The 14,939-nt window shown below is 33.8% G+C and overlaps 2 protein-coding genes across 8 annotated transcripts in view; one reads left to right on the forward strand and one right to left on the reverse strand.

The window, feature by feature from the left end:
* Positions 1-14,939, forward strand: part of FAM227B (family with sequence similarity 227 member B) — a 195,775-nt gene that overhangs the window by 56,575 nt on the left and 124,261 nt on the right. The window lies entirely within an intron of this gene.
* The window catches only part of FGF7 (fibroblast growth factor 7), a 56,848-nt gene continuing 48,342 nt past the window's right edge, over positions 6,434-14,939 (reverse strand). Inside the window, exons 3-4 of the mRNA XM_006208358.4 lie at positions 8,595-8,698; positions 6,434-7,580 (exon numbers count right to left, since the gene is read on the reverse strand). Of these exons, the coding sequence (XP_006208420.1) occupies positions 7,386-7,580; positions 8,595-8,698 (299 nt within the window). The 3' untranslated portion in view covers positions 6,434-7,385. The remainder of the gene's footprint in view (positions 7,581-8,594; positions 8,699-14,939) is intronic.

Genomic DNA, 14,939 nt, shown 5'->3' on the forward strand with positions numbered 1-14,939 from the left:
GAGCCCTCCAGTATGCCCCACTGGTTTTCAAACCAGCTAAAGGAGTTTGTCTTCCCAGTGTCAGACCCCAGAGCCGGGGTGCCGAATATGTGGCTTGAACCCCTCACTCCCCAGAGAGGGTCCCTGAACCTGTGTCACCCTTTCCTCTTCTGTGTCCTCCACTAGAGGTGCAGGTCCTAACCAGATCACTTCTGCTCCCTTCCTACTAGACTCTATGTAGATCTTTATAGCTTTTGTTGTAGAAGAGCCATTTTTCTTGTTTACGGTGAGAGTTATTCTATATATAGTTGTCATTTTCATGTGTTCATGAGGGGAGGTGAGTCTGACATCCTTTTCCATCATCTTGAACCCACCCCAAGGTGGCATGTTTCTATTCATTTGTAAAAACTACATTTATATATTGCTTAAATATTGGAATAATGCTTTGTAATGAGGTGTGCTTAGTATTCTGTCACTGAATTGGAATTGGTTTATCCATTCAGTGAATATTTAGTGACTTCTTACTCTTGTGCCAGATTCTATTAAATGTGCTTGTGATATGTAAGTGAACAAAATTCATGAGATTCATTTTTTTGGTAAAAGTTATGGACTAGTGAGGAGAGAAAGACAATGGCATAAACACAGTGGAGTAAGGGAAATATAAGGTTTATGGTGAGTGGTGAGACGATTGGACAGATAGAGACAATTGTTTGACAGCTTTGGAGGCTATTTTAAAGATTTTAAATTAAACTCAATAAGCAGTAAGAAGCTAATAACGTGGATTCTTTACATGGCTACTGACATAGTCAAAGTAGTATTTTTGGAAGATTAAGGAGTTAGGTAGTATCTGAGATGGGGAGGAAATCGAGATAGAAGAATGATCAGGAAATAGTCTCTAAACGTTGAACATGATGTAATAAGGTTGTAGACCAAGAAAGACACACATCTGAGATGTGGAAAAAGAGGAGGCTAGCTGGGTTTTGGTGATACCAGATAGTCAAAGGGAAGTAGAGACAAAAACAAAAGCTGATTAAATTTTGAGCATAAATATTAAAGAAAGTGTTTATCTACTGTCCTGTACTGAGTTGGAATATATTGGAATATATTGGGGAAAAGCATTCTAAAAATCAAATTTGCTATTTTCATTTTTAAAGGATTTTTTGAGTCTAATAATTCAACTTATAATTATCTTAAAATAATCAGAAATATAAAGAAGTATGTACAAAAAGTCATATTTCTGTTAGTGAAAATTTTGCAACAACCAAAATAACAATAGATCAGTTAAATAAAGAAAAGTAGAAGCCCTCTCATGTAGCTGAGTTCCATTAGTTGGTTGATTAATAGAAAATTTTTGTTAAAGTGGAGAACCATTCAATTGATACATGTATGCCTTAAATATTTTCTTTACTTCAAACAGAACAATGTACATTCATTTGTCAATTTTTGATATGGAGCTGTTGTCTTTTCTATATCAGTGAGCATATCATGCCCATTAAATATTGTCTATAATATCATTTGAATTTCTTTAAATGGCCTGAGAATTCAGTGGTATCTGCCAAACAATCTGAGTGCATAATTCTAGATTTTTATTGCTTTTTTTTTTCCTGTTGTCTTGCCCATAGCTAATTTAACATCTAAGGTTTTTTTTGTTGTTGTTTTTGCAAAATGGAATTTTTTTAATGGAGCTACAGTGTAAAGGAGGTATTTTATTTATTTTGGGGTGGAGTCTCCTTTTTTATTGAAGTCTATAGTCAGTTTACAATGTTGTGTCAATTTCTGGTGTACAGCAGAATGCTTCAGTCATACATGAACATACATATTCATTTTCATATTCTTTTTCACCATAAGCTACTACAAGATACTGAATATAGTTCCCTGTGCTATACAGTATAAAGTTGTTCATCTATTTTATATATATCAGTCAGTATCTGCAAATCTTGAACTCCCAATTTATCCCTTCCTACCCCCTCCCCCATAACCGTAAGTTTGTTTTCTGTGTCTGTGAATGTTTGTTTTGTAAATAAGTTCATTTGTCTTTTTATTTATTTATTTATTTATTTATTTATTTATTTATTTAGATTTCACATATGAACGATCTGATACGGTATTTTTCTTTCTCTTTCTGGCTTACTTCACTTAGAATGACATTCTTCAGGACCATCCATGTTGCTGCAATAACATCTAAGTTTTTAGTTATTTTCCATTGCTACTCCGTAGTCCACCCTAAGAACTTTGGCTTCTATTCTGAATAATATGGGAAACAGTTGCTGTTCTGAATAGAGAAATTGCATGGTCTGAGATACAATTTGACAGAATCAGTGTGACTGCTCTGTTTGAAAATGGACTGTGGTGTTGATGTGGCGGGGAGCGAGCTGCAGGGAGAGGGTGTCCTTTGTGCACTGTATATTCCATAATTGTCCTGTGCAAAAACAGTTGTAGCTCTCTTTCCAGCACTTGCATTTTTCATTTTAACCCCAATTGTGTATAGGGAAATATGAAGATATGTACCAGGGATCCAAGAAGCACTGCAAACTTTAGAATCATATTAGAAAATATGAAATTAGGTGGGAAGCAGCATAAGGCTTTTGGGGTGTTGAAGGAAGAAACAAAGATAGACTCAGGCATAGTTCCTAAAGAGTCCTCCACCGCTCACCCTCGTTTAGTTAATTGGTTCCCAAATGCGTAGGCAATAGAATCTCCTGGAGACGTTTAAAAATACCATTGCCTGGGCCCCATCCCAGATATACTGATGCAGTCAGCCTGGAGTAGGGCCTGGGCCTACTATTAAAAAAAAAAAATTCCCAGGTGATTCCAGTGTGCATCTTACATTAAAATCAATTCTTTTTCAAGTCTATTTAGGTTTTCTTATTCTCAGGTAGTCTTGGGCAAGTTATGACTGGTTACCTCTGCCATCTAGGACAAAGCTCTATGGCTCGAGGAATTTCAGCTGGCATCTATGATCTTATTCTCTTGATGTAGAGAGGTGGAAGGGAAGATTACCTTCAGGTTGGGTCCAAAGACAGGGTCATCTCCTTCATGTGGAGGCAGTGATACTGTTAGTTCTACAGCTTCATTAGGAGTTCTAAGGAGGCACAGCTCAAGCTAATAGGCAATCCAGACTATGGTTCAAACCTTTTCTCAATTGTTCTATGTAGTATTGGACTTAAAGTATTCCTCTAGAAATGATCAAGTATGTTACCACAGAGTATATACCTACTTCATCTTTCTCTGCTGAACGGCTCACCACTGAAAGCCATGAATTACTCTTATTGGACCCTAAGGAATCCTATCTTGTGGTGGTGGCTTTGAAAACGTCCAGTTTATTACTTGTGTTAGGCAGCCTTTAGGATGGCATCCAGTGATCCCTGCTTTCTGGTTTTGTGCCTTTGTTAATTCCCTCCCTTTGAGTATAGACAGAAGTGATGGGACAACACTTTCAAGATGAGGTTATAAAATACTGTAGCTTCTAGTTTGGGTAGTCTCTCACTCTCTCTGATTCCTTTCTCTTTGGGAAACAAATTATCATTTGTAAGTAGTGGAACAGTTTGGCCCATGTGGCGAGGAAGTGATATTTCAAACCAGCAACCAGCAAGGACCTAAGGTGGCTCCCTCTCTAGTTGAGCACTGAGGTAACACATAACTGCAGCTCTGGCCAACACCTTGATAGCAGCCTTTATAACAGTTTCTAGCTAGAGACACCTAGCTAAACCATGCCCAGGTTTCTGACCACATTAACTATGTGGTAATAAATACTTGCTGTTTTAAGCCAGTAAGTTGTAGGGTAATTTCTTACACAACAGTAGATAATTAATACTTGACTGGATTTGTCAAGAGAAAGGCCTGCCATCTTTAAGCTAAATGTTATTATTCATCTCACATTTCAATTATTAGAAGGTAAGTTCTGATGATATGAAAAGAAACTAAATTTGTATAGGCTCCCATAAATTCAGTGATGAGGATTTGGAAACTGGAAACACATAATAATCAGGAAATAAAAGGAAAATATAAGAGGCATCTTCTCAGGTAAGAGTAAATACAGGGATTTGGGGGAAGAGACTAGGATGTCATCTGTTGATTTCTGTCAAGTCTCCTCAACTCAAGAGAAAGTAAAATTTCTTGACAAACCATTTAAAGTTAAAGGATAAGAGGAAGCATATGTGGGCCTGAAGGAACACCACCTTCATTGAAAGCAGCTGCTTTGCTGGATGAGTATAGAAGTAGAATAGAGGGTAGCCTGGTGGAGGGGCAGTATAGCAGCAGGAGATTAAGAGGTACAAACTATGTGTATAAAGTAAGCTACAAGGATATGTTGTACAATACCAAGAATACAGCCAATATTTTATAACTATAAATGGAGTATAACCATCAAAAATTGTGAATCACTATATTGTACAACCATAACACTGTACATCAACTATACTTCAATGAAAAAATGATAATATTTAAAAAAAAAAGAGTAGCCTGGCAAAAATACTGAAACAGTTAGACACGAAGTTTTTATGAACTATTTCGTATTGAGATATGCATCAGGAGCTCAAGCCAGAGAGATCAACTAATAGATATTTCTCCAAAAACTCTTTAGGGTGATGATAGAAATGGTCAAGGCTGATAATCATCTGGTACCCACAGGTTAGTCACAGTGGCCTGAATCTATTCTAATATATTCTGATTGACCAGTAACCACGCATACTGGTCATTAAGTCTTTTTAATATCACTCCAGTTCATAGTAAACTTTAGATAATGTTTCAGTTTTGATTAGCCATGTGTCATCTGTGTGTAAAGTTGAACTACAAGAGGTACAGGATCTCTTGTGTCTTATTCATGCCCAAGTATATGGCAGTGGGGTAGTAGTGCAGATGAAGCCGCATGATGAAACTTGTACGTCTTTCTGATGCATCACTTTCTCGCTGGTATGAATTTCATGTTAAAGCTAACATAGGTGTATTATGGAGTAAAGTGCAAAAATCACATGAGTTTTAAGAGAAAGATTTTCAAGCAGTTTTGTGTCTGGTCAGCCACCTTTTCATTGTTCCTTAGCCTCTCATTCTGTCTCTCTACTATTACTGGTATTTCATTAAAGAATTGTGAGGGGCACTGCTTTTAGGGTATTCGAGGTTACAGAATTGATTTTACTACCGCTGGTCCCATAGTCCATCTTTAGGTTCTTTGTCACTTTAGAGAACCAGAGAGCAAACTCTAAGAGATGAAAACTAAGAATTTATCTCCAGCATCCCTTCTCTTCTGTCATTAAGTTGAATTTTAGCCAACTGAAAGGCTGACGGTTTATATTACAGCATTTTTATGTAAAAATGTTTTAGTTCACTAATTGTGTTGAAAGTACCTTTTGTATTACTTCTCTTGCTAACATTTTATATTCTTCTATTTAATTTTTTCTTTTCTAATTCTTGGAAACCGATGTATTTAACCAATTTTCTCTTTGAAAGAACATTTTAGAAAAGATTCCTTTGTTTATCTGGGTATTTTGCACAATGCTCTCCATTTGTAAGTAACGAGGTTCATGTAAGGTGCATTGAATAAGAGTCAGGATTGGAAATTTCATCTTTTCTTTCCTCTTTTTGAGTCAAATCATCACAGTGCAGACAAATAATTATATATGAAGTGGATTGCTGAAACACGTCACATTTGCATGCAAATGTAAAGGTTATATCTCAATAGGAATATTTTTTTAAAGACCACTAGCTATTAATCCTAATTATCTAAGGATTTAAATGACATACAAACATTTTGAAATTAAAAGCACTATGATTAGCATACCAACAGTCTAATTTAGGTCAGTGCTGACCTCCTGTTGATGAACAATAAGGTGCTATCAAGATCTGCCAATGGAAGAACTGTGAAGGAGAAACTTATCAGTACATCCATAATCAGTTGCCTGACCTCAAGCCTTCCCTGAGATTCACGCCCTCAAATCCCTAGCTATATGTTCTATTTTGGGCATTTTGCTCTTGCCATCGGACAGGAAAATAACTTTCGATGCTGCCATATTTTAAACGGCAGAGATTTCTAGAAATTAGAAAAATTAGTGACTTTAAATAAGCATATTTTTTAATGTAGTACTTTTCTACTCAGGAACTCAAGTAGAGTCTAACTTTAAAATCATGTTAGTTCTTTTATCTGCAGTGATTTTACTTATAAGATCCAAGTTAGTTGACAAGAGTATGTGGCAAAACATATTTCACATTTTTGTATTGTTCCTTGTAAGGCATCTATTGTAAGCATTGCTGCAGGCTGTCATTTTTGTCTGCCATCCAGGATTTGCTGGCCCAAGTCCTGTGTGCTAGGCTTGGTGTTGGTCATGAGTGGGAGGGGGAAATTGCAGTTGAGCCAGATGGTTTTGTTATTGCTTTAGAATTAAAAGCATATGAAACAGATAGAGCTTATTAAGGTTATTTTTTTATAAATAACATAAACTTAAATAACAAAACAATAAAGTTCAAATACAACTTAAAATAGAGTTTAATGCTGTAACCACAGGGGAAAAAAAGCATGATTATTTGTGGGAAGAACATTATTAAAAGCCATATTCCCAAATATGAATTATACAAAAGATAGATTATGTTACTTGAAAAAAAAGTAAAAGATTTTTGAATTTTACTTTTAGGGATTATAAAATATTATCTTGTGGTGAGTGAGATGAAGTACAGTATTATCATTATTGCTATTTTATATACAAGGTATTTGAAAACATTCTTTAAGTAATACCATTTCAATTTGAGCAGCATTAAGGACTTTGTCTTGTTGATAGGTACAAGCATGTTCTAATCCTACACTTCTGTAAAACTACCTATTTGATTCAATTCCATAATAGAATTTTTGAGAATGTTCCTTCTTTTCTGATTATAGTGTAAGTGGTTCCTAATTTTTCACTAGAAAACATTTCAATACTGCTCATCTTCCATGGTTAATGTTGGCTTGATTATCTGACAAATCATTCCAGCAGCCTTTAGATCTGACATATCTTATATAACATCTTCGCATTATTATTATTATTATTATTATAGCAGCTATTTTATAAGCAGATAGGAATATTTAAATAATCATTATCAGATAATCAAATCTAACATACTCTTAAGGGTAAATTAATTTAAGAAAAAACATTACTATTACTAACATCATGATTGTACAACCAGTTTTACAATTTTTTACAACTTTTAGTTACTAAATCTGATTTTTGTGTATATTTTTCAAATCTTTCTTTAATGCAGTCTCTTAAAATAAACATAAATGCGCAAGTCCAGCTTGATCAGTTTTTCAGTAGTTTTCCAGCCTTTCTTGGTTACTTAAAAAAAAAAAAAAGAAAGAAAAAGAAATGAAACAAAGAAAGAAAACAGTCCACTTAAAGAAATCTCCCTGCTGGAACTGGTTTCTTATATGCCATATATGATTAGGTTATTGCCATAGGAAGAAAGTGGGCTGTTTTTTGTTCTTTCTTTGTTTTTTTCCCTCTTACAGGAACCCCCTTTTGATTTAAGGCAACAAACATTTCTCCTCCACTGTGTGTCCATTTAGCTGATGCATATGTGTTGTAGTGGTTTTCCAGAATTAATTCTTTGAAGTTGCAATCTTCATTGCATTCTTTCTGTTAAAACAACAAACAACATTATCCAAGTGATTTGTAAATGGACTCAATTAAACAAAGAATAAGCAGTAATATTTGATAGAATTAAACATACGTGGCTTTTTTGAGCAGACATAATGCAGTTTATTAGATACAGTTAGCATTTTTTTCTTAAAATTTAAAAAAGGTAAAACGATACACTATGCAACATAGTTTTGAACATGCAGCTTTTTGGCAGTCAGTTGCTCCTATTCTTCAGTGTTAGGAGCCATTTCCCTCTAATTAGCAGCTCTCAGATTACTATACCCAAGTCACTTTTCCTCTAACAACTGAAATTTTCATATAATTAGGAGAAGGACATACTTTACAACTTTTATTCATTTACTATTACTCTGCCTGTGATGGTGATAGGAAATAAAAAGTTAATTTGTTCATCCATCCAACTATTCATTCATTCATTCAGTTAAGCTTATATTTTTATATAATTAGCTTGTGCCAAGTATTGTGCTGTGCTGTGGGAAATCAAAGGACAATCAATTATACTTTACTACAGCAGGATGAACTGTTACATACTTCATATTGTAATAAAGTGGAAACAATGGAAATGCTTACAGTTCAAAGCCTATGATTGTGAGATTGCCATTGATAAACAAATGTCTGGATTTTTTTTCCCCAAGAATTTTCATGTCAGCAATGTGCAAATTGGGTGAACTTTAACAAAGAGAGCTTTAATACTGACAAACGGACATTTTAGATTTTAAGTATCTAAAATGTAAATGGAATTTTAGAGCTAGAAGGATCCTTGGAGGTCATTAGTCCAACTCAAGAAACCAAAGTCCAGAGAGCTTAAGCAATTTGTCCAAGGTCACACAGAAAATATTTTTTTCTTAATTCTTAAATATACAATGTTTTAATGAAATCATTGGATTATATAGTTTGAAAAGAATTAATCCCATTTTTACTTTTCAGAAAGGCAAGATGTTTTTGACAAAAATAAATTTGAGAAATTTAGTCTGAACTATCAATTATCAGTACCTTTGCATAAAGTTTTCCTTCCTTGTTCATTGCAAGATAATATTCACTTTCCACTCCTTTGATTGCTACGATTCCAACTGCCACTGTCCGGATTTCCATGATGTCTGCAAGGAATCACAGAAAGATATGTCAGTTATTCACTCAGCTTTGCAGATTATCCAAGGACCATTTATTCTTACTTCTGTTTCAGTTGGAAGTTAAGATTATTAATGTGATTACTTAGTCTGACACCCCCTCCAACCCATAAATGCATATACACAAACACCAGATTAGTCCTTATTAAGTGTCAGAAGTGCAAACTATTGATTTTTTTATTTTATAGGAAAAAAATCTGGATTCAAAGAAAGAGTTATGTGTTTGAATTTAGCTTTTTCTTCTCTAGAGTCACATTTCTAATTTACTATAATAATATAATAACATCTAACATCTATTGAATTCATACCACATGCAAAGGATTGTTTCAGCACTCTTATGTATTAATATATCTACTTATCACCAAGACTATGAGGCAAGTACTCGTATTATCACCAGTTTACAGAAACTTAGACACCAAGAAGTTAAGTAATTTGCCCAAATTCTCAGCTAATAAGTGGCAGAAGTGGAATTTGAACCCAGATGATCTGGCTCGTAATCATTATATAACATCATGGAAATACATATATAAGCTAATAGCTTTACTTTTCTACTTAACCTTTATATTAATAATTATTGCTAACAGAATGTTTTTGAATATACTGAAATTGAATACAATTCCAATTAAAGCAATTGTAAATGATAGTAAACAGAACCTACTATTTTTAAAATGATTAAATGTATTAAACTGGTAGTGAGTTTTTTGAAACAGGAAGACAGTCTAAACCCAAATTATGAATCCTGCTCATTTTTACAACTTTGTATCTTTTTAATTAATTTTTAATCATTGTTGAAATTGTTTTTACAAAACTTGTAGGTACCACAAGAATGTTAACTATTTTCTTTTATTGTACACCTTTTCCTTAAGTGCTGTATTTTAGTGACTGTTACTAAATACAGTTTTAAAAAAAATCTCAGTTTTTAAAACAATGTAGAAATTAAAACTTTAGGAAACCTGTTCATGTAATTACTATTAATTGTACTTTCAACTTGAGACATTCTCTTTCCTGTGCTTAACCCAATGCAAAGAAAATTGCAGATGAAAATGATCTGCATAAGTCAAGTCCAAAAGCTGTTTTCTAAAATATTCACTTAATTAAAGGAAATTCTGGTTTTTTTTTTTTTACTCCATGCTTTCACTTCAACCTCTTATTTATTCATCTTGCTTCAGTTTTCCTATCTGGAAAACAAAATTGCTACCCACTTCATCAGGATTAATGTAACCTAGCTAATATTTATTGTTGGCTTCACATATATGCTGCATATAGAAGCCATTTTCCCCCTATACTACTCTTAGCACAAGTCAAAGCCCATCCAATTGAGATTCTACAGCTGCTTATCTAGAAATTAAAGTCTATGAAGAAAATACAAGAGATGGATAGTTACCTTTTTAAGTGCTTATGAAGCATTGTCAGAATGCATAGAACTGTACTGTAATATTAGAATACAAAGTAAGAAAAACAGCACTGGTTTATAAACTCCAGAAGTTAAAATCTAACTAAATAGCAAAACACATATGTAGATCCACCTGAATTAAAAGGGAAGAAAACTTTTGGAAAACACAGCCCTGAAGGGGAGGCTAAGGGAAATTTGTAACAGTTGCTTACAAGTGTATGAAGGATGTGATGCTGATGCATTCATGCAACATTCAACACATCTTCAGTGAGAGCCAATTCTGCACTAGGCTCAGTTCAGAGACAAACCCTGCCCTCCTGGAGTACTGTATCTGGCAGCTAACTCTTCTTCATGGTCAGTAAAGGAAGATCAAAGGGCAATAATTTATTGGGCAGCAGAATCCAATTAGGTTAAATTTACATTAATCCAATGAAGAAAACTAAAATTCATTGATGCAACATATCTGTAATACCTTCAAAGTTGAGTAGATATATCTGTTTAAGGACATATGGACTAGATGATTTCTAAAGATCTTACTACTGTAAAATGTTACGAAGAAGTCAATGTTTTTCTTTCCTACCCTTTATTCCTGCTATTCCTCTCATTAGTCAACACTGTATTTTGTCTTAGAAAGCAGAGTACTGATGCATAGGCTTAGGGTATCTTTTGTGTTCAGTTTTAATTAGGGAGTGAAATCTGTAATGTTTGCTAGGTTTTTCTTTTATGGACCACCTGTTTACAAAATATAACCATAGTATGATAGAGGTATTGTTAATTATGGTATGTGGTCACTTTCCCTTCAGATTCAGTCATGACAATATATTCATATTGTCCCACCTCCAAACCCTTTTCCTCTATCCCCTGCCTGTCCATTGTCCTCCATATTTTTGTCGCACTCTTGACACAGGTGATGAACATTGTTAATCTTATCCCTCCATACATTGGGGTTAAAAATACCAAAAAACTTTAAATTTTTAACAACACAGTTAAAAAGTGGGCAAAATATTTGAACAGATACCTCACCAAAGTAGATACACAGGTGGCAGATAAGCATATGAAAAGATATTCAGTCTTCAAAGATTCTACTTTTAACTGGGATGAGGACAGGCTTGAAAATATCAAGGATCCTGGTTCAGTAATATTTTTAATTGTTTGATGTATGTTAAAAAATTATTTCATTAAGAAATCAACATATCTAAAAGTGGATAGTTTGGGAGAGCATTCAGTAGTATTGGTAGAATTAATACCCTATCAGCCCTGACTTTCTGGTCTACTCTGCCCCATGTTCTGTGCCGATTTTTATTCAAGAAGACCCAAGAAGGAAGAAACTAAAGTTACCATTCTTTCATTCAAGTGCGGAGTGGGAAGTGAGGTTCCTACAGATCCACAAAGATATGTAGAAGAATTAAGTGTGTAAGCTTATGAACTCCAAGCAGGAAGCCAAGGGAATTGCTCAGAAAAGCTATAGAAATATTTAATGTACAGATATTAAGTTAGCCTTTAAAATAATTGTACATGGTCTTTTTTGTCTACAGTATGTCTGTTGCCTTATATAAGTATAAGGGTTTTTAATCTGAATTTAAGAGAAGTTTATGTGTGTAAATAACACAGTAAACTTGCTCCCAAATATGTAAGGTGTATTACATGGGTGCATCAAATTGTTAGCATAATGACTGTGATAGCGTAATGACAGAGTTCCAAAAAAGAAAGATCAGCTCACACAATGGAACATGAAAAATGAAACAACATCTCCAGGTAAATTGGCCATTTAGACTTGTTAATAATATTTTTGTCAACAATATTATCAACAGTAGCATCAATTTATTCCTTAGGATCTCGAACTAGGGAATATGCCCCAAGTGGCTTCCATAGTTTTTTTTTTTTCCTGTGGTTTAATCATTCATGAATTTATCTAAACCTTTTTGCCTATTTATTATTTAAGCCTACGTTACCCTTAGAATTAAAAATGAGGAACCTTGGTATAAATTTTTATTATTTTTCTAAAGACCTCCAACATCCCCTTCCAGAATTTTAGTTCTCCTAATGTATTTCAAAAATTAATGCTAATTCGTTCTTATCACCAATGGTATTTATGATTTAAAGTGTTTTAACTTCCTTCTTTGAAAAAATTTAAGAGGTTATTTTTTAGAGCAGTTTTAAATTCACAGCAAAATTGAGGGGAAGGTCCAGAGATTTCCCATGTACCCCTTGCTCCTACACATGCATATTCTCCCCCATTATCAGCGTCTCCCACCAGAGAGGTACGTTTGTTATAATTAATGAACCTACATTGACCATCATTATCACCCAGAACCCATAGTTTACATTATGGTTTACTCTTGGTGTTCGGACATATATCCATCATTTTTGTTTCATACAGAGTATTTTTACTGCCCTAAGAATTCCCTGTTCTCTGCCTGTTCATCTTTCTCCCTTATGCCCAATCCTTGGAGACCACTGATCTTTTCACTGCCTCCATAGTTTTGCTTTTTCCAGAATGTTATATAGTTGGAATCATACAGTATGTAGCCTTTTCAGATTGGCTTCTTTCATTTAGTAATATGCATTTAAGTTTCCTCTATGTCTTTTCATGGGTTGAAAGCAAAAAAATTTTTTACTGCCTCATCACACAGAAATGTCCCCATCCCAGCTCCTTGAATACTTCTTTTCCCTGAACCTTTTTAAGATTTATATTTAAATTGTTTTGAGGGGCCATACATTTATTTATAGGTGTTCTAGCATGATAACTAAAAAATTGTTTTACAGTTGAAAATAAGTAGACGCAGTGACTTAATTAGTCCACTAAGAACATTTGATTTTGTCCTTAACCAAATATACTTTCTTGGGCACATTAAATTAAGAATTGGTACCAAAAATGAAAAACATTTTTAATGTTAAATGACATTTATGATTTTTCTGTCAAGCCTAGATTGTTGAATGGAAAATCTTAGCCATAATATATATATATATATATATATATATATATATATATATATATATATGCATTATAGTCAAGGCTATAGATTCCATTCATTTTAAAAACATATCCATATACATGCATATTATGTATACAAAAAATACACTCAGTATTTCTAAAATAAAAAACTCTTAAAACTCACTAATAAGCAACCCAGTTAAAAAGTGAGCAAAAGATGTGAACAGATGTCTCCTCAAAGAGGAGATACAGATGGTAAATAAACATATGGAAGTATGCTCAGCGTTATACGTCATTGGACTTACAAAATAAAACAGCAATGAGATACCACTACACAACTGTTAGAATGACTGAATTTTTTTATTTTAATGACAATACCACATGCAAACAAGGATGCAGAGCAACTGAACATCTCCTTCATTACTAGTGGGATGCAAAGTGGTATAGCCACTTTGAAAGCAGTTTGGTTTCTTACTGAATACCAAATATGCTTTTACCATACAACCCAGTAATCTTGCCTGAAGTGTTTACCTAGTTGAGTTTAAAATTTATGTCCATACCAAAACCTGAATGTGAATGTTTAGAGTTTTATTCATAATCACCAAAGCTGAAAGCAACTAAAATGCCCTTTAGTATATAAATGGGTAAGCTATTCTGCATTTGTACTTTGGAATATTTTTCAGCAATAAAAAGAAATGAGCTATCAAACCACAAAAAGATATGAAGGAGTCTTCAATGCATATTTCTAAGTAAACAAAGTCAGTCTGAAAAGCTACATTCCGTATGATTCCAATTGTGTAACATTCTGGAAAAAGCTAAACTATAGAGACTAAAATGACCATTTGTTGCCGGGGGCTGGGGAGAGGGGAGTAGGGATGAAAATGTGAAGGATAGGATTGTTAAGGTAGCGAAACTATTCTGTATGATACTGTAGTAGTGAGTACATGATGCTATACATTTGTAAAAACATAGAACTATACAAGGCAAAGAGTCAACTTCAGTGTAAACTATGGACTTTAATTAACAGTATATACCATTATTGATTAAGTAATTGTAACAAATATACCACACTAATGCAAAAATATTAATTGTAGAGGATCTGTCTACTGTCTGCTCAATTTTTTGGTAAATCTAAAACTGTTCTTTAAAAAGCCTATTAATTTTTAAACTACAGTCTAGATGTTAATTAATAATATGATTGAGTATGAAAAATTATTTATGAAGTTGAGCCTTGAGCAAAACAGGAATTGGGGCTCAACCTTCACACAGTAGAAAATCCACATATCAGAGTTGGGCCCTCTGTATCTGCAGTTCTGCATCAGTGGGTTCAGCCAGCCAGGGATCATGTAGTACCATAGGACTTATTTATTGAAAAAAATCACGTGTAAGTGGACTGGCACAGTTCAAACCTATGTTCAGGGATCAACTGGAGTGGCATTTTTTTATGATTTGTTCTTATCCCAAATATGTAGTACCTCTGGGCTTTATTATTAATTGCTATTAATAATGTCTTTGATGATGGAATAAGATCTACTTACGAAGTTAATGATTTCTCTTTGTGAAATATGGACATTCATGAGGAGGAAGGTTTTAATGCAAACATGCTTTGCAAAGTGTAGGAAATACAAATATTCTTTACACAGATTACTACTACACTTGTGTGTGATATCTCTCAGGTGTATTGGGATAGAAAAATAACTGAAGTCCAGTAATATTTTAGAAAACTCATCTGGTGACTTTAGTTTTGATGTCATCAAAGTATCTGGATATTAATTTGATATATATATTTATATATATATATAATATATATGTATATTCAGTTAGGATTTTCTCCTTCTATGGAAAATGAAGATGAATGATACTCAGCAGTATATGCCAATTCC

The sequence above is a fragment of the Vicugna pacos genome, chromosome 6 (genome assembly GCF_048564905.1).
Source record: "Vicugna pacos chromosome 6, VicPac4, whole genome shotgun sequence".
NCBI lineage: Eukaryota > Metazoa > Chordata > Mammalia > Artiodactyla > Camelidae > Vicugna > Vicugna pacos.